At 49.1% G+C, this 25,065-nt stretch overlaps 1 protein-coding gene across 1 annotated transcript; it reads left to right on the forward strand.

Annotated features, from left to right (window-relative positions):
- The first annotated feature begins 14,321 nt into the window (after nt 1–14,321).
- Nucleotides 14,322–20,350, forward strand: LOC149451404 (uncharacterized). Its single transcript, XM_089690688.1, has 3 exons — nt 14,322–14,651; nt 19,020–19,202; nt 19,956–20,350. The coding sequence occupies exons 1-3, from the start codon at nt 14,510–14,512 to the stop codon at nt 20,069–20,071; spliced, it is 441 nt and encodes a 146-aa protein (XP_089546814.1). The 5' UTR covers nt 14,322–14,509; the 3' UTR covers nt 20,072–20,350.
- Nucleotides 20,351–25,065: the final 4,715 nt, after the last annotated feature.

The raw sequence follows: 25,065 nt of genomic DNA on the forward strand, positions 1-25,065 counted from the left end.
TAGATGAGGCGGCTGCATTCGTTTTCTTTTTTTTTAGACTTTTTTCCTCCTTTATTTTCACCTGCTGATCTGCCCAGTAACTCACCTCCTGTATTAGAGCACCCCCCCCCACTCTGGATGAAAGAGCACAGGGGGCACAGCAGACAGCAGCATTGTCAGTCTGGGGGGGGGGGAGGGGGGAGTGTTAGATGGACTAGCAGATTTAGATACACTAACATACTGAAGCCAAAATCCAGCTCACACTTTATAATCAGTTACAGGAAACTGTTTTTTGTTTTTTTTTCCCTTTTGTGATAAAGATTTTATATCAATAAATAAAAGCTGATTATAATAAGTACCCCTGCCGGTGGTGAATGGTTTGTCTCATTTCTGTAAACTGATACGTTTACTGGAGAGCTTGTTTAAAAGGAAAAAAAAAAACAGACTTACTGGCTGGATCACCAGATGACAGTCCATGGCTCCATGCACATTAGTGTTGTTTTTTTTAAGCTCCTTCAGCCCGGGATCACATACATGTGGTGCGGTATATCACATGTGATTCGCACAGGAACCGCACCGCATTCCCTGCAGATCACATGTAATTTGTGCGGTGCGATCGGAGATGTACATTTTGTATGGCTCTATTCAAACCGCAGCTGCACCAAAAACGTGCAGGACCCTTTTTTGGTCCGCACTAGAATCAGATCGCAGGGGAATTCGCACCCGTGCGATCAGATTCTGCATACCGCACTGCGTTTTGCGGACCGCTTTTGGGGTGTTAACATACACCCCCGCAGCGGTTCACATGAACGGGGTGCAATTCTGATGCAGTGATGAATTCACACTGAAAATGCTGCAAGTTCCGCACCGTGTCACAATCGCACTCCGTTCATGCGAACTGCTGCGGGTGTATATGTTAAGTTAACAACACCCCCAAAACGTGGTGCGATGTGCAGAATCGGATCGCTTCAGTGTGAACCAGGGCTTAATGTGACCGATAAACTGTACAACTCAATTGAAAAAGAAGCTGAAATCTTTTAGGGGGGGTTAAACATAAAAAATTAAACTAATTTGGTTGCATAAGTGTGCACACCCTCTTATAACTGGGGATGTAGCTGTGTTCAGAGTGAAGCAATCACATTCACAGTCATGTTAAATAGGAGTCAGTACACTCCGGCCATCATATAAAGTGCCTCTGATGAACCCCAAATAAAGTTCAGCTGTTCTAGTCGGACTTTCCTGACATTTTCTTAGTCGCATCCTACAGCAAAAGCCATGGTTTGCAGAGAGCTTCCAAAGCATCAGAGGGATCTCATTGTTACAAGGTATCCGTCAGGAGAAGGGGACAAAATAAATCATTTCAGAACTTTTTCCACCGTTAATGTGACTATAAAATGTACGACTCAATTGAAAAACAAACTGAAATCCTTTAGGGGGGAAGTAAACATAAGAAAAACAAAAATACTGTGGTTGCATAAGTGTGCACACCCTCTTATAACTGGGGATGTACCTGTGTTCAGAATGAAGCAATCAAATCCAAAATCATGTTAAATAGGAGTCAGTACACACCCGCCATCATTTAAAGTGCCTCTGATGAACCCCAAATAAAGTTCAGCTGGTCTAGTCGGTCTTTCCTGACATTTTCTTAGTCACATCCTACAGTAAAAGCCATGGTCCGCAGAGAGGTTCCAAAGCACTGGAGGGATCTCATTGTTAAAAGGTATCAGTCAGGAGAAGGGTACATAAGGCATTAGATCTACCATGGAACACAGTGAAGAACATCATCAAGTGGGGAAAATATGGCGCAACAGTGACATCACCAACAATGACATCACCAACAGTGACACCACCAACAGTGACACCACCAACAGTGACATCACCAACAATGACATCACCAACAGTGACACCACCAACAGTGACATCACCAACAATGGCATCACCAACAGTGGCATCACTAACAATGGCATCACCAACAGTGACACCACCAACAGTGACACCACCAACAGTGACATCACCAAGAACTGGACGTCCCTCCAAAATGGAGGAAAAGACAAGAAGAAAACTGGTCTGGGAGGCTTCCAAGAGGCCTACAGAAACGTGAAAGGGTCTGCAGGAATATCTGGCAAGTCCTGGCTGTGTGGTCCATGTGACACCAATCTCCCGTGTTCTTCATATGTTGGGCTATGGGGTAGAGTGGAAGACGGGAAGACTTTACATACGAAGAAAAACATCCAAGCCCGGCTAAATTTGGCAAAAACACATCTGAAGTTTCCGAAAAGCATGCGGGAAACTGTGTTCTGGTCTGATGACACCACGGGTGAACTTTTTGGCCAAGATTCCAGAACATATGTTTGGCGCAAAAACAAAACTGCACATCACCAAAAGAGCACCATACCCACAGTGAAGCATGGTGGTGGCAGCATCATGCTTTGAGGCTGTTTTTCTTCAGCTGGAACTGGGGCCTTAGTCAAGGTAGAGGGAATGATGAACAGTCAATATCAGCACAAATCCTTCATGAAGAGGAATTTCATCTTCCAGCATGACAACCACCCAAAGCGTACATCCAACTCAACAAAGGATTGGCTTCACCAGAAGAAGATGAAGGTTTTGAAACGGCCCAACCAGAGCCCAGACCTGAATCCGATGGAAAATCTGTGGGGTGATCTGAAGAGGGCTGCGCGCAGGAGACGTCCTTACCATCGGATAGATTTGGAAGACCAGGCAAATATTGCCCAGTCAGGATGTGCCATGCTGACAGACTCCTCCCCAAAAAGACTGAGTGCTGGAATCACATCAAAAAGGGCTTCACCAAAGGATTAGTGTAAGGGTGTGAACATTTATGCAACCAGGTTTTTTTCGTTTTTTATTTTTACTTCCCCCCACCTAAAAGATTTCAGTTTGTTGTTCAGTTTATAGGTCACATCAAAAGCAGAAAAAGTCCTGAAATGATTCATGTACATCACAGAAAGCTGACATTTTCCCCAGGGGGGTGTGAAGACTTTTTATATCCTCTGTACATTGAAGGAATGCGGCCATCTGGTCTCAGCCATGTCATGTTGGTTTTGGTGTTTATTACTGTTGTAACATTTTGTTTGTTTTTAACATTCTATTTTGGAAACTGACTTTTCCCAAATTAACACAACATCCATTGTTACGATTTCTTTTGTTCGAGAAAATAAAACTCCCAGCCCCCCCCCTTCAGGTTCCCTTTGTCAGGGAGAAAGCATTTCATTCTTTTTGAATGTTTGTAAAAAAATAAAAATCTGCCTGTCTGGGGATCCCTGAAAGAGAATTGTTTTGGAAGCCATGGGGAACAAAGGTCCTGGCTGAGCTCCTGATGGGAGAATCCATCTCCAGCCCATAGGAAGACTGGAGGGTCCTGAGAAGGTGCGACATTCCGCCTCCCGCTGTGCTGATCCAACATTCCGCCTCCCGCTGTGCTGATCCAACATTCCGCCTCCCGCTGTGCTGATCCAACATTCCGCCTCCCGCTGTGCTGATCCAACATTCCGCCTCCCGCTGTGCGGAGCCAACCTCATCCACACAGGGCCCACAGGGATGTGATTATCAATGCAACCTAATTCCCCCCCCCCCACCTGGGACATACACCCCCCCAAACACTTGGGACATACACTCCCCACCCCCAAACCTGGGACATACACCCCCACATCTGGGACATACACCCCCACCCCCAAACCTGGAACATACACCCCCCACACCTGGGACATACACCCCCAACACCTGGGACATACACCCCCCACACCTGGGACATACACCCCCAACACCTGGGACATACACCCCCCCAAACACCTGGGACATACACTCCCCAACCCCAAACCTGGGACATACACTCCCCAACCCCAAACCTGGGACATACACCCCCAACACCTGGGACATACACCCCAACACCTGGGACATACACCCCCACACCTGGGACATACACCCCCCTCACCTGGGACATACACCTCCCCCACACCTGGGACATACACCCCCACCCCCAAACCTGGGATATACACCTCCCCCACACCTGGGACATACACCCCCACACCTGGGACATACACCCCCAAACCTGGGACATACACCCCAACACCTGGGACATACACCCCCACACCTGGGACATACACCCCCCTCACCTGGGACATACACCTCCCCCACACCTGGGACATACACCCCCACCCCCAAACCTGGGATATACACCTCCCCCACACCTGGGACATACACCCCCACACCTGGGACATACACCCCCCCACCCCCAAACCTGGGACATACACCTCCCCCACACCTGGGACATACACCCCCACACCTGGGACATACACCCCCTAACCTGGGACATACACCCTCCAAACCTGGGACATACACCCCCCAAACCTGAGACATACACCCCCCACCCCTACCTGGGAATTACACCCTCCACACCTGGGACATACACCCCCCACCCCCAAACCTGGGACATACACCCCCCAAACCTGGGACATACACCCTCACACCTGGGACATACACCCCACCCCCAAACCTGGGACATACACTCCCCCCCACTTGGGACATACACCCCCCACACCACCTGGGACATACACCCCCACACCTGAGACATACACCCCCCACCTGGGACATACACCCCCCACACACCTGGGACATACACCCCCACCACCACCTGAGATATACACACACACACCTGGGACATACACCCCCCACCCCCACCTGGAACATACACCCCCCATACCTGAGACATACACCCCCCCACCACCACCTGGGACATACACCCCCCCCACCTGGAACATACACCCACACACCTGGGACATACACCCCCCCCACCACCTGGGACATACACCCCACCACCTGGGACATACACCAACCCACCTGGGACATACACCCCCACCCCACCACCTGGGACATACACCCCACCACCCCACCACCTGGGACATACACCCCACCACCACCACCACCTGGGACATACACCCCCAAACCTGGGACATACACCTCCCCCACACCTGGGACATACACCCCCTAACCTGGGACATACACCCCCCAAACCTGAGACATACACCCCCCACCCCTACCTGGGAATTACACCCTCCACACCTGGGACATACACCCCCCACCCCCAAACCTGGGACATACACCCCCCAAACCTGAGACATACACCCCCCACCCCTACCTGAGACATACACCCCCCACACCTGGGACATACACCCCCCCACTTGGGACATACACCCCCACCTGGGACATACACCCCCCACACCACCTGGGACATACACCCCCACACCTGAGACATACACCCCCCACCTGGGACATACACCCCCCACACACCTGGGACATACACCCCCACCACCACCTGAGATATACACACACACACCTGGGACATACACCCCCCACCCCCACCTGGAACATACACCCCCCATACCTGGGACATACACCCCCCCACCACCACCTGGGACATACACCCCCCCCACCTGGAACATACACCCACACACCTGGGACATACACCCCCCCCACGACCTGGGACATACACCAACACACCTGGGACATACACCAACACACCTGGGACATACACCCCCACCCCACCACCACCTGGGACATACACCCCCAAACCTGGGACATACAGTTGTGACCAAAATTATTCAACCCCCACTGAAATTGAGTGTTTTGGCCAGTTTGACATTGCTTTTGATCATTCAGTCATCTTGCTTACATTTACATTAAAGAGGCACTTGTAGGTCAGACAAATATAACATAACAGTTATAATGAAATAACCACAAATGTCTTTTCTGTGCTCACAGCATTATCAGTTTTATTCAACCCCCAAGTGACATTCAATCTTAGTACTTAGTACAGCATCCTTTTACAGTTATAACAGCTTTTAAACGTGAAGCATAGCTTGACACAAGTGTCTTGCAGCGATCTACGGGTATCTTCGCCCATTCTTCATGGGCAAAGGCCTCCAGTTCAGTCACATTCTTAGGCTTGCGCACTGCAACTGCTTTCTTTAAGTCCCACCAGAGGTTCTCAATCGGATTTAAGTCTGGTGACTGCGATGGCCACTCCAAAATGTTCCAGCCTTTCCTCTGCAACCATGCTCTAGTGGACTTGGAGGTATGCTTGGGATCATTGTCCTGTTGAAAGGTCCAACGTCTCCCAAGCCTCAGGTGTGTGACGGACTGCATCACGTTTCCATCCAATATCTCCTGGTACTGAAGAGAATTCATGGTACCTTGCACACGCTGAAGCTTCCCTGTACCTGCAGAAGCAAAACAGCCCCAAAGCATGATTGACCCTCCACCATGCTTCACAGTAGGCAAGGTGTTCTTTTCATCATAGGCCTTGTTCTTCCTCCTCCAAACATAGCGTTGATCCATGGGCCCAAACAGTTCTAATTTTGTTTCATCAGTCCACAGAACACTATCCCACAACTTTTGTGGTTTGTCCACATGGCTTTTGGCATACTGCAGTCGACTCTTCTTATTCTTTGGAGACAGCAAGGGGGTACGCCTGGGAGTTCTGGCACGGAGGCCTTCATTACGCAGTGTGCGTCTTATTGTCTGGGCTGAAACTTCTGTACCCACATCTGACAAATCTTTTCTCAGTTCCTCAGCAGTCACACGGGGACTTCTCTCCACTCTACGCTTCAGGTAGCGCACAGCAGTCGAAGTCAGCATCTTCTTTCTGCCACGACCAGGTAGCGTTTCAACAGTGCCCTTTGCCTTGAATTTGCGAATGATGCTTCCTAAGGTGTCTCTTGGTATGTTTAACATCTTTGCAATCTTCTTATAGCCATTGCCCTTCCTGTGAAGAGAAATCACCTCTTCTCTTGTCTTCCTGGACCATTCTCTTGCCTTCACCATGTTTGTAACCACACCAGTAAATGTCTAGAAGGAGCTGAGTATCACAGTCATTTTAAAGCTGCCTAATTGGTGCTTATTATGCTTGATTGCTGCTCGGTGACATCCACAGGTGTTTTCAATACCTGATGGAAAGCACCTGTATGAACCTCTGTTCTTCAGAGTGGTAGTCTTTAAGGGGTTGAATAATTGTGGCAATGAAGAAACCACATAAGAACCATTTACTACTGTATTACATAAACAATTGATGTCATTTTAGTTGCATTTGGGTAGTTACAACGTCCTTGTAGGATTTGATTCTGAATACAATTCCAAATGTACACTATAGTCCCTAAACCCCTTTACAGCATTGGGGGTTGAATAATTTTGGTCACAACTGTACACCTCCCCCACACCTGGGACATACACCCTTCACAGCTGGGACACACACACCCCACCCCCACCTGGGACATACACTCCCCCACACCTGGGACATACACCCCCCCACTTGGGACATACACCACCACCCCTGAGACATACACCCACCACCTGGGACTTACACCCCCCTCCCACCTGGGACATACACCCCCCCCCCCCACCTGGGACATACACCCCCCCCCCCACCTGGGACATACACCCCCACCACCACCTGAGACATACACCCCCCACCTGGAATATACACCCACACACCTGGGACATACACCCCACACCCCCACCTGGAACATATACCCCCCACACCTGGGACATACACCCCCCCCCCACCACCACCACCTGGGACATACACCCCCCCACCTGGGACATACACCCCACCACCTGGGACATACACCCCACCACCTGGGACATACACCCGCCCACCTGGGACATACCCCCCCCCCACACCTGAGACATACACCTCCCTCCCCCCACCTGGTACATACACCCCCAACCTGGCACATACACCCTGCCCCTCACGCCTGGGACATACAACCCCCCTCCCCCACCTGGGACATGCACCCCCCACCTGGGACATACACCCCCACACCTGGGACATACACCCCCCCACCCCCCCTATCTGGGACATACACTCCCCCCTCCCCCCACCTGGGACATACACATGGTGTGGATGTACTATGTAGATGGAGGAGGGGCATTTACATCTGAGTACCTCCTGAGTGAACATTGGATGGGATTGTAAAACAGAATTTACCTGCAATTGTTACATGATGTGCTTCCCGATCCAGCCCGTGTTCACACTAATGTGGTGCGGGAAACGCTGCGAATCCTGTGCGTTTCCCGCACCGCATTGAAATCGCACGGCGTCTGTGAAATCTGGCACAGGTGGTTCACACTAATGTGGTGCGGGAAACGCTGCGAATCCTGTGCGTTTCCCGCACCGCATTGAAATCGCACGGCGTCTGTGAAATCTGGCACAGGTGGTTCACACTAATGTGGTGTGTGAAACGCAGTGAATCCTGTGTGTTTCCCGCACCGCATTAAAATCACACGGCATCCATGCGATCTGGTACAGGTATAAGCCCGGGTTCACACTAATGCGGTGCGGGAAATGCTGCGATTCCTTTGCGTTTCCCGCACTGCAATGCAATTGTACGGCATCCATGCAATCTAGTACAAGTGTCAAAGTTAATGACACCCTGAAACACATCAATGCAGTGCAGTCGCAGCACTTTTTTTTTTTGTAAAGTTGCAGGCGATTCTTTCAGTGCAGTGCATTTTTTAGTCCCATAGACTTCAATGGAAATGCACCAAACACGTGTAAACAGATGTGCATGTGCTTTTAATGCGTTTTGGGCAGATTTTGCGTATTTAATCCAGTATCCTTCTAAAAAAAAAAGAAGTATGAAGCAAGAAACATATAAAAACCATGTAAAGTCGCACTGAGAAACGCATCATCATGCAGCAGCACTCGTGTGAACCCGGGCGTGGCAGCGATTCTGTTCTGCTGTAAAGTGCTTCTAAAGGAAAAAGAAATGAATACCAAACATGTCGTACTTACCTGCTCTGTTCACACCTACGCAGTTTGCGTTTGATGCGTTTCTGCAGTGCTTTTTGCAGTGCGTTTTCCATTTTGCCATGTTTTTTGATGCTTTTTTTTCAACATGTTGCAGGGCAGAATAAAATGCAAAACGCATAAAAAAATGCATTAAAATTGCATGTGCTTTTCTGCATTGAAGTCTATAGAACCAAAAAACGCAACAAATGCGCGGTTAATGTGCACCCATGAGCTTCGTTTGATGCGTTTGCGGCATGTAGGGCAGCTCATTAAAATGAATAGGCTCCCATATGCACCAGGAAAATGCGTACAAAAGGCACGTTGCCGTGGCACTCGATGTTACGCATTCCTGATGTGAATGGGGTCTAAGGCTAGGCTCACACTTATGCAGTTTGCGTTTGATGCGTTTTTGCAGTGCTTTTTGCAGTGCGCTTTCCATTTTTGCCACCTTTTTTATGCTTTTTTTTTCAACATGTTGCTGGGCAGAATAAAATGCAAAACGCATAAAAAATGCATTAAAAACATGTAAAAAATGCATCAAAAACGCACTAGGTGCTTTTCTTCAGCGTCTTCATTGAAGTCTATAGAACCAAAAACGCAACGAATGCGTGGTTAAAAAATGTGCACCCCTGAGCTTCGTTTGATGCGTTTGTCGCACGTAGGGCAGCTCGTTGAAATGAATAGGCTCCCAGCAGGAAAATGCGCACAAAAGGCACGTCGATGTGGCACTCAATGTCACGCATTCCCGATGTGAATGGGGTCTAAGGCTAGGCTCACGCCTATGCCGTTTGCGTTTGTAGTGCTTTTTGTGGTGCGTTTTGCCCTTTTCAACATGCATTTTTTGTGTTTTGCATTTTTTTTTTCAACTCGTTGCTGGGCAGAATAAAATTTAAAACGCATCAAAAACGTGTCAAAAATGCACTACATGCTTTTCTGAAGCGTCTCCATTGCAGTCTATAGAACCAACAATGCAACTTTTTGCGTTTAAAAAAGTCCTGGAACCTTTCCAAAAAACGCAGCGGGTGAAAACGCTGAGATGTGAACCTGTCCCATAGGAAATCATTTTAAATGGACCGTACTGCGTTTCTGCAAAACGCTGCAGAAAACGCTTCGGCGTGAACCCGGGGTCAATGCTCATAGACACGTTTGGACTACATTGTAGCAATTGTTTTCATTTTTTATTAGACTTGATTTTCCGAAAGGACAATATTTGTGATCTTCATGGTAACAAATGTAGCAAATTTTACTGCAGATCCTCAGCCAGGTACTTCAAGTTTACATAAGACCCTTAAAATAAATCGCTCTCTCTGCGTCTTCGATGCGCTTTCATGAATCACGCGCTATAGGCCTCCTTCACAAAAGGGTCCGGGACTTTTTTTAAACACAAAAAGTTGCGTTTTTGTTTCTATAGACTTCAATGGAATCGCTGCAGAAAAGAACGTATTGCGTTTTTGATGAGTTTTTGATGAGTTTTGCGTTTCAAATCTGCCTAGTAACAAGAAAAAAATAGCAAAACTCATCAAAAACTCAGCAAAAGCGCAAAACGTGCTTTTCTGCAGCGATTCCATTGGAGTCTATAGAAACAAAAACGCAACTTTTTGTGTTAAAAAAAAAGTCCCGGAACCTTTTGTGAAGGAGGCCTATAGCGCGTGTTTCGTGAAAGCGCAGGTGCAAAAATGTGACGCAAAACGCAATGCAGAAACGGGCCAAGCGCAAACTGCATAGGTGTGAACTTAGCCTTATGGTGTTGGGTCCAGTTCACACGACATGCGTTTCAGTTGCTTTTTTTCTGCATGTAAACGCACAGAAAGTAGGTGATAGGGTTGAAAATGTCATAGTTCACCTCAACGCTTGCAGATCCGGTTGTAGAAAAAAAAAAGTAAAAGAGGCGGCATTTTTCCTAAACAGAACTGCACTGGAACGTGGTAAAACACATCAAAAATGCACCGGAACGCACCAAAAATGCATATGTCCCTATTTAAATTGATCCCGGGTTCACACTGATGCGGTGCAGAATTCGCAGCGTTTTCTGTGCGAATTCCGCACCGCATCACAATCACACCCCGTTCATGCGAACCAATGCGGGTGTGTATGTTAACAACCATTTTTTCTGCACAGAACTGCACTGGAATGCAGTAAAACGCATCAAAAACACACCGGAATGTACCACAAACGCACATGTCCCTATTTAAATTTATCCCGGGTTCACACTGATGCGGTGCGGAATTTGCAGCGTTTTCTGTGCAAATTCTGCACCGCATCACAATCGCACCCCGTTCATGCGAACCGATGCGGGTGTGTATGTTAAGTTAACAACCATTTTTTCTGCACAGAACTGCACTGGAATGAAGTAAAACGCATCAAAAACGCACTGGAATGTACCACAAACGCACATGTCCCTATTTAAATTGATCCCGGGTTCACACTGATGCGGTGCGGAATTTGCAGCAGTTTCTATGAGAATTCCGCACCGCATCAGAATCGCACCTCGTTCATGCGAACTGCTGCGGTGTGTATGTTAACCCCTTCACGCCTGCGCCTCCCGGCCCTTTAAGGGTTCAAGATGCTGGGAGGCAGGGCAGGGTTTAGGGTCATGTGACTGCCCTGACACGCCGTCACATGATTGGGACCTTTCCGTGAGTACCGGACATGTGTGCTGGGAGCGCGCGCTCTCGGCACATATGTCCCTTTTTTAATAGAACGCAAATGTGCGCCCGCTCGGCGTCTAGGCCCAGATGCCGGGAAGGCGCACATTTGTGTGCGGCCAGCGTGAAGAGGTTAACAACCATTTTTTCTACACAGAACTGCACTGGAATGCGGTAAAACACATCAAAAACACACCGGAACGCACCAAAAATGCACATGTCCCTATTTAAATTGATCCCGGGTTCACACTGATGTGGTGCGGAATTCGCAGTGGTTTCTATGTGAATTCCGCATCAGACTTGCACCCCGTTCATGTGAACCGCTGCGGGTGTGTATGTTAACAACGCCCCAAAATCAGTCCGTAACATGGGCGGACTGACCATTTGGAAACTCAGGCACTACCCGAGGGCCCGGGGTCAGTAAGGGGCCCCATGAGATGCCCCTGGTACCTTTTTCATAGGCTTTTTTGAGTTTGGGCAAGGACATGGGCCCCATGATCCCCTATTGCCCAGGGGCCCCATGAGTTGTCAGTCCGCCCCTGGTCTGTAAAACGATGTGCAGAATCGCATCGCCTAGATGTGAATACCCGTGTGATCTGATTCTAGCGAGGACCCAAAAAAGCCTCCTGCATGTTTTTGGTGCGGATGTGGTGCGATGGCTCAAATCGCACCGCACAGAATGCGCACATGATTTGCAGGGAATGCGGTGCAGTTCCTGTGCGAATCACATGCGATGTGCTGCACCGCACAAGTGTGAACCCGGGCTGAAATAAAAGAGGATAAAATGAACTGTAAAGCAATAAGTAAACTCTCACTATAACCACCCCAAGAAAAGTCACACTTCACCCTTCAAAGCAAAATAAATACTCAAAACGTTTTCTCTGTGAAACTCAAAAACCTCTTAACTGATAAGTACCAAACAAGAAGTGTAAATAGAAATTAACCGCCTCCCCCCGCCATATAGTTCGATGACGGGTGCAAGGCGGTTCTCTCATTCTGGGAGGATGTCATATGATGTCCTGCCATTCTCATCGCGCATGTGCGGCTCAGGGAGCATGCAGCGCGGCGATCGGCGTTCTGCTGTGTCCCTCGGACACAGCGGATCACCAATCTATGGAAAGAGACGAAGAAGTCGGCTCGGTCATGTGATCGGCTGTGTCCAATCACAGCTGATCGCATGTAAACATGGAAATTCCATTTATCGGTATTTCTCTCCCCATGAGCTGTCAGAGGAGAGGAGAGGAGAGGCGGTAATCGGCATTCCTCAGAGGGGACATCTACACTGATCATCAGAGCACTGATGATCAGTGTGCCCTGATGATCAGTGTGGCCCCAGAAGTGCCACCTGTCAGTGTTCATCATTGCCAGCTGTCAGTGCCCATCAGTGCCACATCAATGCCACATATCAGTGCCTACCAGTGCACATCAATGCCACATATCAGTGCCCATCTGAGCTGCCTTGCAGTGTCACCCATCAGTGCCAGTCAGTGCCACCTATCAGTGCTGCCAATCAGTGCCACCTATCAGTGCCAGTCAGGGCCGCCTATCAGTGTGCATCAGTGCCACCTATCAATGCTCGTCAGTGCCGCCTATCAGTGCTACCTAACAGTGCCAGTCAGTGCCGCCTATCAGTGCCAGTCAGTGCCACCTAACAGTGCCAGTCAGTGCCACCTATCAGTGCCCGTCTGTGTCGCCTATCAGTGCCAGTCAGTGCCACCTATCAGTGCAGCCTATCACGGCCATATATCAGTGCTGCCTTTCAGTGCCCATCAGTGATGCCTGTCAATGCCCATCAGTGCCACCTACCAGTGCCTCCTCATCAGTGCCACCTATCAGTGTACATCAGTGCAGCCTATCAGAGCCCATCACTGCAGCCTCATTAGCGCACATCAGTGAAGGAGAAAAATCACTTATTTTTCAAAATTTTATAACAGAAAACTTTTTTTTTTCAAAATTTTCAGCGGTTTTTGGTTTGTTTAAGAAAAAATAAAAACCCCCAAGGTGATTAAATACCACCAAAATAAAGATCTATCTGTCACAAAAACGATAAAAATTTCATATGGGTACAGTGTTGCATGACTGCGCAATTGTCGCTCAAAGTGCGACAGCGCTAAGAGATGGAAATTGGCCTGGGCAGGAAGGGGGTATAAGTGCCCGGTAGGCAGGAAGGGGGTATAAGTGCCGGTAGGCAGGAAGGGGGTATAAGTGCCCGGTAGGCGAGCGGTTAATAAAATAAATAAATAAAGTAAAAATATATAATAATAATAATAGATAAAACAAAAATATATACAAAAGTCTAAAATAAAGTGTCCAAAAAAGAGTGTTCAATATATCCAAATATAGGTAGTCCTCCAAAATATTTTAATTCAGTGTGTCCAACTTATTTCTCCATTCCAGACCTCGAGAAAATATAACTAAAATAGTGTATTGCCTTCAAAAATAATCCACATAAATGTATAAACCTTTAAACAAATAAGTAAATACTTCATTTTTGGACACTTTATTTTGGACTTTTGTATATATTTTTGTTTTATTTATTAGATATTTTTACTTTATTTATTTTATTCATTTCTATTTACACTTATTGTTTGATACTTTTGAGTTAAGGGGTTTTTGAGTTTCACAGAGAAAAGGTTTGAGTAGATAAAATGAACTGGAAAGCATAAAAAACGCACCGGAATGCATCAAAACTGCGCATGCAAAAACGCATCCGGAACGCATCTGGACTGCGTTTCCATGAACCGGCCCTTATTGATCATTGCGATTTTTTGGGGGGAAATAAAAAATCAATTCCAATGTACTGAACATAGTTGCAGCAAAATATGTTTTTCCCAACAAAACAGTTTTTAGGAAACTTGATGTAAATGTCCCGATAATAGGCTGCCTAGCTACCAGGGGGCCGCCATTGTGATGGGAGGGGGAGGGGAGGTTGAGTCTCTATATATACCCTCCTCAGGCACATTCCAGCAGTCCTCTGTGTGTGGCCTCCACCCTCCTGGGCCAGTTGCTGTATTGTCCTGCGAGTCTTTCCTGGCTGATTCCTCCACCCTCTCACAGTCCTCCTTAGATCAGCTCAACCATGGTTTCTGCTGAAGGCTGTTTTGAGGGGACCCCGGGCCCCAACAGTGACACACAGTCTGTGGTGAACCCGCTGGACACGGACACCACCGATGGGCTACACAATGTGCCGCTGGATACGGACCAATTGCTGGGACCAGAAGGTGAGTACCCAGACTAATGCCACATATTGATATATTTATTGTACTTTGTATTGGGGGTGTCTATATATTGGGGCAATGCTGATATAGGGGGATGTAAGTGTGGCCCCTGATATTTCCAGAGGGCCATGTGTTTTATTTGGTGAGTCTGGTTCCATGAGATTGCTATAGGAGTTGTTGAGGACTGCTGATGGGATTTAAAGACTAGAGATCATTCCTCTTCACAAAACCAATGGTCCTATAGAGGGACTCAAGTGTGGCCCTTGACCCAAAGGGACCACAGTGTTTGGTTTAATGGGACTGCTATAGGAGTTATCGAACTGCTAATGGGATTTAAAGACTAGAGATCATTGCTCTTAAAACCAATGGTCCTATAGAGGGACTCAAGTGTGGCCCCTGACCCAAAGGGGCCACAGAGTTTTTGATTCTACAGGACTGCTATAGGAGTTGAGGACTCCTGATGGGATTTATAGACTGGAGGCTGCTAGAGATCATTGTCCTTACAGATTGATGGTCCCAGCCTGTGCTCCAATGTTAGACCTCCTATGATATGTGCTGTCTGTGGGGGTTCTGAGGGCCACGTGAGGCCCCCCAGCAACAGGCCATTAGATGGTTAAAAATGTGAATGTTTTGTGTTGTGCAAGTAAGACTAACGCTGGTTGCGAACTCTCAGCCTGCAAAGGTTCCTCAATTGGACGGTTTACAGAATTGCACAACCTTTTAGCCGGCTGAGAATCCTCCACCCTATTAGCTGCATTCCAGGTATGGATACTTTTGTAGTTGCATGTATGCGTGGCCCCCATGGGAGCTGGAACCCAGTGTAGTAGGCACTGCTGCTACTACTATAGGGATTACCGCTAGTTTACGGGTTCCATGATGAGCTGCTGCATTGTGGACAAAGGCAGTCGCTTGTTCGGCATGCGCACCATTCGGGCAACTTGTTGCACCTTCTCAATGAATGCTAAACATTCTCTGATTGGATGAGAGATGAGATTGTGGCGTCAGCTCTCTCCACATCGTCCAATCCGAGAACATTTTGCGTCCATTGAGAAAATGCAATGGGTTCTCTGAATGGCGCTTGTACCGAGTAAGCGACCTCCTTTGTTAAAGAGGCAGCAGCCACTCAGCCTGGGACCTGGAAGCTTGTAGAGATAACTGTAGTAATGGTGCCTACCACACTGAATTCCACCTTTTTTAGGCTAGGGGTCCCCAAACTTCCTAAACAAAAGGTCATTTAACTGTCCTTCAGACTTTAGGGGGTCCTGACTGTGCCCAGTGGGAGTAAACCATGCCTCATCTTTGGTTTTAGGGGTAGAAGAAATAATGGGTATCAGTGGGAGGAATGATGCCCCATTGTTGGTGTTGGTGGGAGGAATGGTGCCCTGTCATTTGGTGGAAAGACAAGTGCCCCATCGTTTGGTGTCGGTAGGAGGACTAGTGCCCCCATTGTTGGCATCAGTGGAAGGAGTGGTGTCCCATCGTTTGGTGTCGGTGGGAGGACTAGTGCACCCATTGTTGGCGTCGGTGGAAGGAATGGTCCCCCATCGTTTGGCGTCGGTGGAAGGAATGGCGCCCATCGTTTGGCGTTGGTGGAAGGACTAGTGCCCCCATTGTTTGGTGTGGGTGGGAGGAATTATATCCCTCATCAGTGTAGAAATACAAAAATAACCACATCTAGAATTCATCTTAATTAATAATAATGTCATAATCTATACGGAGAAGACTTGGCAAGGCAGATGTAGACCTAAGATGGCCGGTAGCAGGAGTACAGGACGGGGTTGTGTCAACAGTGCTGGCCAGGAAATGGCAGGCGGAGCTTCTCAGGAGATGTGGACACCTCAGATAAGCTGTGTGCACAGTAAGCTTCGTATAGCAGACTGACAAAGGGGGCCCTGTAGTACTGCCATTTTGAACCCATTTCCAGCCCAGGGATGTAACAGGTGACTGAATTTTTTGAGGAGAACTTGGTGGTTGCTTCAACTCCTGAAAGTCATCATATCGCTGATGTCCCATATGGTCATAATTGGATCTAATGTCCACATTTGTAACTTCCTTCCCTCCTCTGGCCAGCTGGAAATGTAGCCATCCCACCAAATGGCTGCTGAGATCAGATCATGTGATCAGTGTGGAAACGATTGTCCTCAGCTGGTGGGAGCAGATTGATAGACCTCCCGTAGATATAAGAGCCAGAAAAAAGCTGGCAGCACACTGTGGAGTCCAACGCTTTAATATTCCAGGACTACTGCAAGAAGCCTCACCTGGGACCTCATCCAATGATGTGCTTCACCCGCACTGGGCTACAAGGGTCATCTCCAGTGGTGGGTGAAACATGTCAGTGGAGGAGGTCCCAGGTGTTCTAGATTAATAATAATGTTTTAGAAGCGTTGGACTCTACAATGTGCTGGAGGGTGTTTTTCTCCGGATGTCTTGACCTTTCAAGGGGAGGGTGAAATTCTGCTTTGTTTGCACCCAAAGCACTATAGAGGACTTGAGGGGAATCTTGCATGCACATAGACATCAGAGGACAGTGGATCTGTCCATCAACATCGGAGGATTGTTGGGTCTGCCCCAGTGATGACTATCTCCCAAAGTGAAATTTACTGACATATATTTTGTTTTGCTAGCGGTTCACAAACTTAGCCAAAATGACAGCTTTCAGTGCACATATCAATATTTAAGCTGCAGACACATAGCTAGTGCGATATAGTACTTTTTGCATGAAGGTTAAGTTAATATAACCCAGCATCCCCCCCTACATCAGAGTCTGCAGGGTTCCCCTTTACAGTGCAAGGGGGAACTCTGCAGACGCTATTATAAAAGGGAACATTTTGGACTCTGTAAAGGAGAAATCTGTGGAGTCTGATGCAAGGGGGGGATGCTGGGGACTCTTGTGTAAAGGGGAAATTTAGTCCACAGAGTTCCCCTTTTCATCAGTACACAGGGTTCCCCCTTACAGTGTTGGGAGGGGGAACTCTGATGTAAAGGGAAATGCTGTGGACTCTAATGTAAAGGGGAACTCTGATGTAAGGTGGTCTACAGTCACCAGAGGCCCCCTTACATCAGAGTCTGCAGCATTCCCCCTTACATCATGGCCAGCAGCATTCCTCTTTACATCAGAATTCTCACTAACATCAGGGTCTGCAGCATTGTCCCTGCTCAAGCTCTGCAAGCTTCAGAACTGTACACGCGCAGTTCTGAAGCTGGCCCATGGCCATATATATATATATTTTTTTTTTTGATATATAAACTGTCTGTAAATTTGTTGTCAACCCTGGTCTGCCTTAAGATACTAGAGGACATTTGGATTTGCCCATTGACATCAAAGGGCAGTTAGATCCACCCATAAACAACAGAGGACAGTTGCATCTGCCCACAGATATCAGAAGATGGTTGGATCCACCCATAGACACCAAAGGACAGTTGGATCTGATCATTGCTATCAGAGGATGGTTCAATCTGTCCATGGACATCAGAGGACTGATGGGTCTGCCCATAGACATCAGACAGTAGAATCTGCCCATAGTTATTAGAGGACAGTTGGAACCACCCATAGATAACAAAAGACAATAGGTTCTGTCCATGGACATCAGAGGACGGTTGGGTTCTCCTATGGACCTCTTCCTATCTACATAAGGGCACAGTTGGATCTGTCCATACACAACAACTGGATCCACTTAGAGACATTATGGGACAGTTGATCTGCCCACAGACATTAGAGGACTATTGGGTTTGCCCATAGATATTGGAAGACTGTTGGATCTCCCCATCAATATCAGAGGACAGTTAACTCTGTCCATGGACATTAGAGGACTGATGGGTCTGCCCATAGATATTAGAGGACAGTTGGACCCACTCATAGACATCAGAAGACAATAGGATCTGCCCATAGACATCAGAGGATGGTTTGGTTTGCCCATAGACATGAGAGGACACTTTGATCAGCCCATCAACCTCCAGAGAACGGTTGGATCTGCTCATAGACCTTAGATGATAGCTGGATCTTTCCAAAGACAGTAGATAAGGGACAGATAAATTGCAATGGAAGAACCACCAGAGCAGGCTGAACTGTGGTAGGTAATATCCAGCATGATGGAAAATATCCGGAACTGTTTACATCTTACACCTGCATGGTGAGGAATGGCAGACCTCCCACTTCACCTCTGACAAAAGTTCCCCTAAAGGGAGCGCTTTTTCATCTGGGCCCCTGCGCAGTGCCAGTTGCACAGACATAAGGGACAGAAGGCCCTACCCCAAGCTTCCACAGCTGGACCACACATTTCCCCACACACACACACAACTGCCCTTGATCATCTATGACCATCTTTACAATTTGTCACAACCTAATCTGTGATTGCGTCTTATCGTTTTCAGGTTCCGAACTTGAGTGCGTCGTGGAGGACGTAACGAAGAAAGAAATGGCCACCATGGTGGAGTTTTACCCCGAACGCCAGCCCAACCGCTGTATGAATTGTTTGTGGAGTACCTACTTAGTCTTGATCCTCCTTGCCACCGTGGCCCAACTGGGCTTGATAACGTACATACTGTACCATTACGGTGAGTCTGCCAACCCCAGGCGCCAACTGCTGTAACCCCCGGCAACCGCAGGGACATGAGTGATGGAAGTGAACTGGTTGCTATAGGCAACAGCTGCAGTTTGGCACCCTTTGCTCCACTTTTAAGCAAACCTTTGCTCCACTTTTAAGCAAACTTTTTTCTCACTGTCTGTAGACTTTTTGTGTCTCCTATGAAGGGAATCTGTTGTATGTTCCCGGAGAGGATACATTCAATTCTGATGTCACTTTCACATTTCTGCTCCATATATCTTTCACTTCCTATAAAGATCTATCAATTAGCCTATATATCAGCGGGTGTGAGGCGCTTCCCTGATAAATGGAACTTTCCTACCTAGCCAGAACCCTCCCACCCCCCCCCCCCCCCCCGTTGCGCAGAGTTTCCTGTATATGAGACACAACAGGAATTCTCTCCATAGACAGTTGTCACCAGAACAGGTGTCCCCATTGGTAGATTTCCTGTTCTGGTGACACCTGTAACATTTTGGAATCCCCATCACTTATGTCAGTGACACCGGGACCAATAGGATGAATCTCCTCAGTAGGGACATGGGCAGCAATAAAAAAAAATACAAACAAACCTGACAGAGGGTCTATTCCATCCAAAGTGTGTGTGTTACACTGTGCAGGAAGCAGAGCCTGCCTATGTAATGAAATCAGACATCTCTCTATCTCTCAAATGCAGATTTATATTGACCATAAACCGATAATCATCAATTGTCTCTTCTCTCCGCAGAGCATCAGAATAAAGTGCTGCAGGAGTTGACACAGAAGCTGGACTCTCAGAGCCAACTTTTACTGCAAATGGCAGCCAATCAGCACCTTGTTGGATACAACCCTAGGGGACTGTGAGCCGCGTCGGTGTGTATTCCTCCTCTTCCGTCCGGATCTCCAAAGGAAAAAACGTTTCTCCAAACTTTCCCAACCTGATTGTATGATCTCCATACAAACTCCAGCCTCATTGCTCCATCCAATCAGGGGGACCCTCCTGCGGTTCAGGGAGTTTTGACTTTTTGTTCTGATATCCACAAACCATGGAAAAGACTTGTAGAGGAAACCTCCGACCATCAGTGGGCGCCGATCACCGCCACCAAGTTTTGTAATTGTGTTTTTATTGATGTGTTTTTGTGTTCTGAGATTTTATAAAGAGATTTTTTTTTTGTTGGTTTCATTCTCTTCGCGTCTTATTCTTTGGAATATAAATTATCATTTAAAGTGTTACTAAACCCCGGACCCCCGCATTCACTCTATCCGCTCTCCCCGGACCCCGCATTCTCTATATACCCTCTCCCATTACCCCGCATTCACTCTATCTGCTCTCCCCGGACCCCCGCATTCACTCTATCTGCTCTCCCACAGAACATGGAAATAAATTATTTTAGTAAATATAAACTGCTAAATCCCTTTTCTCATTAGCAGTCTTGTGACTTCTATCAGTGTCCAGCAGTTAAAGCTTGTGGGAGTTCTTTCTGCTCTAGGAAGATGCAGAACCCCTGACCTCTGTCTAGACAGAGCCGATTGGCCCTGTGCTGATCACATGTATTTTCCCAAGAAAAAAATACCTCTAGCAATACACACCAAACTGAGCATGTGCAGAGTGACTCCACAGATATGTCTTATCAGGAGATAAGGGGAGGATCAGAGAAGGCAGGATCAAATAGCAGTTTCACACAATGCAGATGATTAACCCCTTAGGTTCCACAGTGAGTATAACAAGCATGCTTTACTGCATCTACAGACAGGAATACAAGTCCTTTGTCAGGTAAAGCAGTCCCCATTTATGTATTGAACCTTTTTATTTAGTTGTTTGCCTGAAATTCAGCTTTAAGATTGGAGGAAACTACCCCAACTGCATTTTGGTTTAAAAAAAAAAAAAAAAAAATAGAATATTTGTAGCAACAGCTTAACGGGACAGCTGGTATTGTTCACTATTAGGAAGTACACCCAACTGAGATGTAACAGACACGCCCAGGCGGAGCCTGATTAATGCAGAGTACTCCCTCCCCTCCCCCCTTGCCATAGTTGGGAGCAGAGGTCATCAGACCAGCAGCTTTACTCCCCAGGCTGAGGCTCCTTGGCCTGGGGGGGGGGGTGACAAGGCACACAGGTAAACAAATAAATAAGATCTGATCAGTTCTGGGTGGAGCAGAGATGTCTCCATTTGGGGTTCCCTTGAAAGTCTTGCTAGGGGTGTTTGGAAGGTGGAGCTGGATTTGGCCCGTGATGATGAAGGTGGAAATGAACTGGGTGAGTCTGAGGGAAGGGGGGGATACATAGAAAAGTGAGATGGAGGGAGAAGAGGCAGGGCTGTCTTAAAGCATAGGCACTGGCCAGGGACCCCATGTTACTCTTGAATTACACTAAACTTGCCAACTGTCCCGGATTTACCAGGACAGTCACACTTTACTAAGCTGTCCCGAGATGGCTTTGTCTGGGCAGCATCCCAGAACCTGTATTGTGCCCTCCTGACTCCCCCCTGTACCGTGCCCTCCTGATCCCAGTATTGTGCTGAGATGTAGAGTGGAGAAGGTGGTGAAGGAGAGTGGGGTAGATGTAGGGTAGGGTGGAGGAGTGGGGTAGATGTAGGGTAGGGTGGAGGAGTGTGGGAGAGTGGGGTAGATGTAGGGTAGGGTGGAGGAGTGTGGGAGAGTGGGGTAGATGTAGGGTAGGGTGGAGAGCGGGGTAGATGTAGGGTAGGGTGGAGTGCGGGAGAGCGGGGTAGATGTAGGGTAGAGTGGAGTGCGGGAGAGCAAGGTAGATGTAGGGTAGGGTGGAGGAGTGCGGGAGAGTGGGGTAGATGTAGGGTAGGGTGGAGGAGTGCGGGAGAGTGGGATAGATGTAGGGTAGGGCGGAGGAGGTGGTGGAGGAGTGCGGGAGAGTGGGGTAGATGTAAGGTGTGGTGGAGGAGTGTGGGAGAGTTGGGTAGATGGAGGGTAGGGTGGAGGAGTGCGGAAGAGTGGGGTAGGGTGGTGGAGGAGTGCGGGAGAGTGGGGTAGATATAGGGTAGGGTGGAGGTGGTGGTGGAGGAGTGCGGGAGAGTGGGGTAGGGTAGGGTGGAGGAGTGGGGTAGATGTAGGGTAGGGTGGTGGAGGAGTGCGGGGGAGAGGGGTAGGGTAGGGTGGAGGAGTGGGGTAGATGTAGGGTAGGGTGGTGGAGGAGTGCGGGAGAGTGGGGTAGATGTAAGGTAGGGTGGAGGAGTGGGGTAGATGTAGGGTAGGGTGGAGGAGTGGGGTAGATGTAGGGTAGGGTGGTGGAGGAGTGCGGGAGAGTGGGGTAGGGTAGGGTAGGGTGGAGGAGTGCGGGAGAGTGGGGTAGATGTAGGGTAGGGTGGAGGAGTGCAGGAGAGTGGGATAGATGTAGGGTAGGGCGGAGGAGGTGGTGGAGGAGTGCGGGAGAGTGGGGTAGATGTAAGGTAGGGTGGAGGAGTGGGGTAGGGTGGTGGAGGAGTGCGGGAGAGTTGGGTAGATGGAGGGTAGTGTGGAGGAGTGGGGTAGGGTGGTGGAGGAGTGCGGGAGAGTTGGGTAGATGGAGGGTAGTGTGGAGGAGTGGGGTAGGGTGGTGGAGGAGTGCGGGAGAGTGGGGTAGATATAGGGTAGGGTGGAGGTGGTGGTGGAGGAGTGCAGGAGAGTGGGGTAGGGTAGGGTGGAGGTGGTGGTGGAGGAGTGCAGGAGAGTGGGGTAGGGTAGGGTAGATGTAGGGTAGGGTGGAGGAGTGCGGGAGAGTGGGGTAGGTGTAGGGTAGGGTGGAGGAGTGGGGTAGATGTAGGGTAGGGTGGAGGAGTGCGGGAGAGTGGGGTAGATGTAGGGTAGGGTGGAGGAGGTGGCGGGAGAGTGGTATAGATGTAGGGTAGGGTGGAGGAGGTGGTGGAGGAGTGCAGGAGAGTGGGGTAGATGTAGGGTAGGGTGGAGGAGTGCGGGAGAGTGGGGTAGATGTAGGGTAGGGTAGGGTGGAGGAGTGCGGGAGAGTGGGGTAGGGTGGTGGAGGAGTGCGGGAGAGTGGGGTAGATGTAGGGTAGGGTGGAGGAGTGCGGGAGAGTGGGGTAGATGTAGGGTAGGGTAGGGTGGAGGAGTGCCGGAGAGTGGGGTAGATGTAGGGTAGGGTGGAGGAGTGCAGGAGAGTGGGGTAGGGTGGTGGAGGAGTGCGGGAGAGTGGGGTAGATGTAGGGTAGGGTAGGGTGGAGGAGTGCGGGAGAGTGGGGTAGATGCAGGGTAGGGTGGAGGAGTGCGGGAGAGTGGGGTAGATGTAGGGTAGGGTGGAGGAGTGCAGGAGAGTGGGATAGATGTAGGGTAGGGCGGAGGAGGTGGTGGAGGAGTGCGGGAGAGTGGGGTAGATGTAAGGTAGGGTGGAGGAGTGGGGTAGGGTGGTGGAGGAGTGCGGGAGAGTTGGGTAGATGGAGGGTAGGGTGGAGGAGTGCGGAAGAGTGGGGTAGGGTGGTGGAGGAGTGCGGGAGAGTGGGGTAGATATAGGGTAGGGTGGAGGTGGTGGTGGAGGAGTGCAGGAGAGTGGGGTAGGGTAGGGTGGAGGAGTAGGGTAGATGTAGGGTAGGGTGGAGGAGTGCGGGAGAGTGGGGTAGGTGTAGGATAGGGTGGAGGAGTGGGGTAGGGTAGGGTGGAGGAGTGCGGGAGAGTGGGGTAGATGTAGGGTAGGGTGGAGGAGGTGGCGGGAGAGTGGGGTAGATGTAGGGTAGGGTGGAGGAGGTGGTGGAGGAGTGCAGGAGAGTGGGGTAGATGTAGGGTAGGGTGGAGGAGTGAGGGAGAGTGGGGTAGATGTAGGGGAGGAGTGCGGGAGAGTGGGGTAGATGTAGGGTAGGGTAGGGTGGAGGAGTGCGGGAGAGTGGGGTAGGGTGGCGGAGGAGTGCGGGAGAGTGGGGTAGATGTAGGGTAGGGTGGAGGAGTGCGGGAGAGTGGGGTAGATGTAGGGTAGGGTAGGGTGGAGGAGTGCGGGAGAGTGGGGTAGGGTGGCGGAGGAATGCGGGAGAGTGGGGTAGATGTAGGGTAGGGTGGAGGAGTGCGGGAGAGTGGGGTAGGGTGGAGGAGGTAGTGGGGTAGATGTAGGGTGGGGTGGAGGAGTGCAGGAGAGTGGGGTAGATGTAGGGTAGGGTGGAGTAAGTGGTGGAGTGCGGGAGAGTGGGGTAGATGTAGGGTAGCATGGGGCAGGTGATGAGTTGGGGGGGGAGTGGGGTGTATGAGGGACAAAGGTGGAGGAGGTGGGGGTAATGCTGTGAGGAAGTGACATATGGTATCGTCGCTGCCTGTCAAAGCCCTCTGAAAAGAGATCTGAGCATGGATTGCTTTTCAGAGCAGTGACAGTCCTTGCGGTGTAAATGAGCCCTAACAGATTCTGTTCTCTGCAACCAAGGCAACAGTACTCAGTCTGCAGACTGGTTTTTCCAAAGCTCCTTGTAGCCAACTCGTGGCCTCTGGCAGAAATCTGCTCAGATCTTGAATTGCAGGTGTTGCAGGTAATGAGTTGCCTGGTATATATGACATCCCCAGCAGCAGCTGCAGGTTTACTGCACTGGAGGTTTCAGCCTGAGACTGGCCATGCGATTTATAGACAACGCAGACCCTCCCACTTGGCACTTAGGGCTGGTTCAGATTTGGCCAGTGCGTTGTGCTTTACCATTGACTATACACAGCCTCCTTCACACACTTCCCCTAGGGCCTAGGTTCACACCTTTTGCAGGTTGCGTTTGAGGCGTTTCTGCATTGCGTTTTGTGTTTTTGCCAAGGTTTTGATGCATTTTGTTTTTTTTTCCTTGTTGCTGGGCAGATTTTAAACTCAAAACTCATCAAAAACACATAAAAAAGCAGCAAAAAAACACAATACAGGCTTTTCTGCAGCAT

The sequence above is a fragment of the Staurois parvus genome, unplaced genomic scaffold (assembly GCF_062004578.1).
Source record: "Staurois parvus isolate SC_StPar_1 unplaced genomic scaffold, SC_StPar_1.0 ptg000540l, whole genome shotgun sequence".
Classification (NCBI taxonomy): Eukaryota; Metazoa; Chordata; class Amphibia; order Anura; family Ranidae; genus Staurois; species Staurois parvus.

Excerpts from the sequence above, each read along its gene's own strand:
- LOC149451404 (XM_089690688.1), top strand. The coding sequence starts at position 14,510 with ATGGTTTCTGCTGAAGGCTGTTTTGAGGGGACCCCGGGCCCCAACAGT. Across the intron at positions 14,652-19,019 it reads CCAATTGCTGGGACCAGAAG|GTTCCGAACTTGAGTGCGTC; the intron begins GTGAGTACCCAG and ends TATCGTTTTCAG. Across the intron at positions 19,203-19,955 it reads GTACATACTGTACCATTACG|AGCATCAGAATAAAGTGCTG; the intron begins GTGAGTCTGCCA and ends TTCTCTCCGCAG.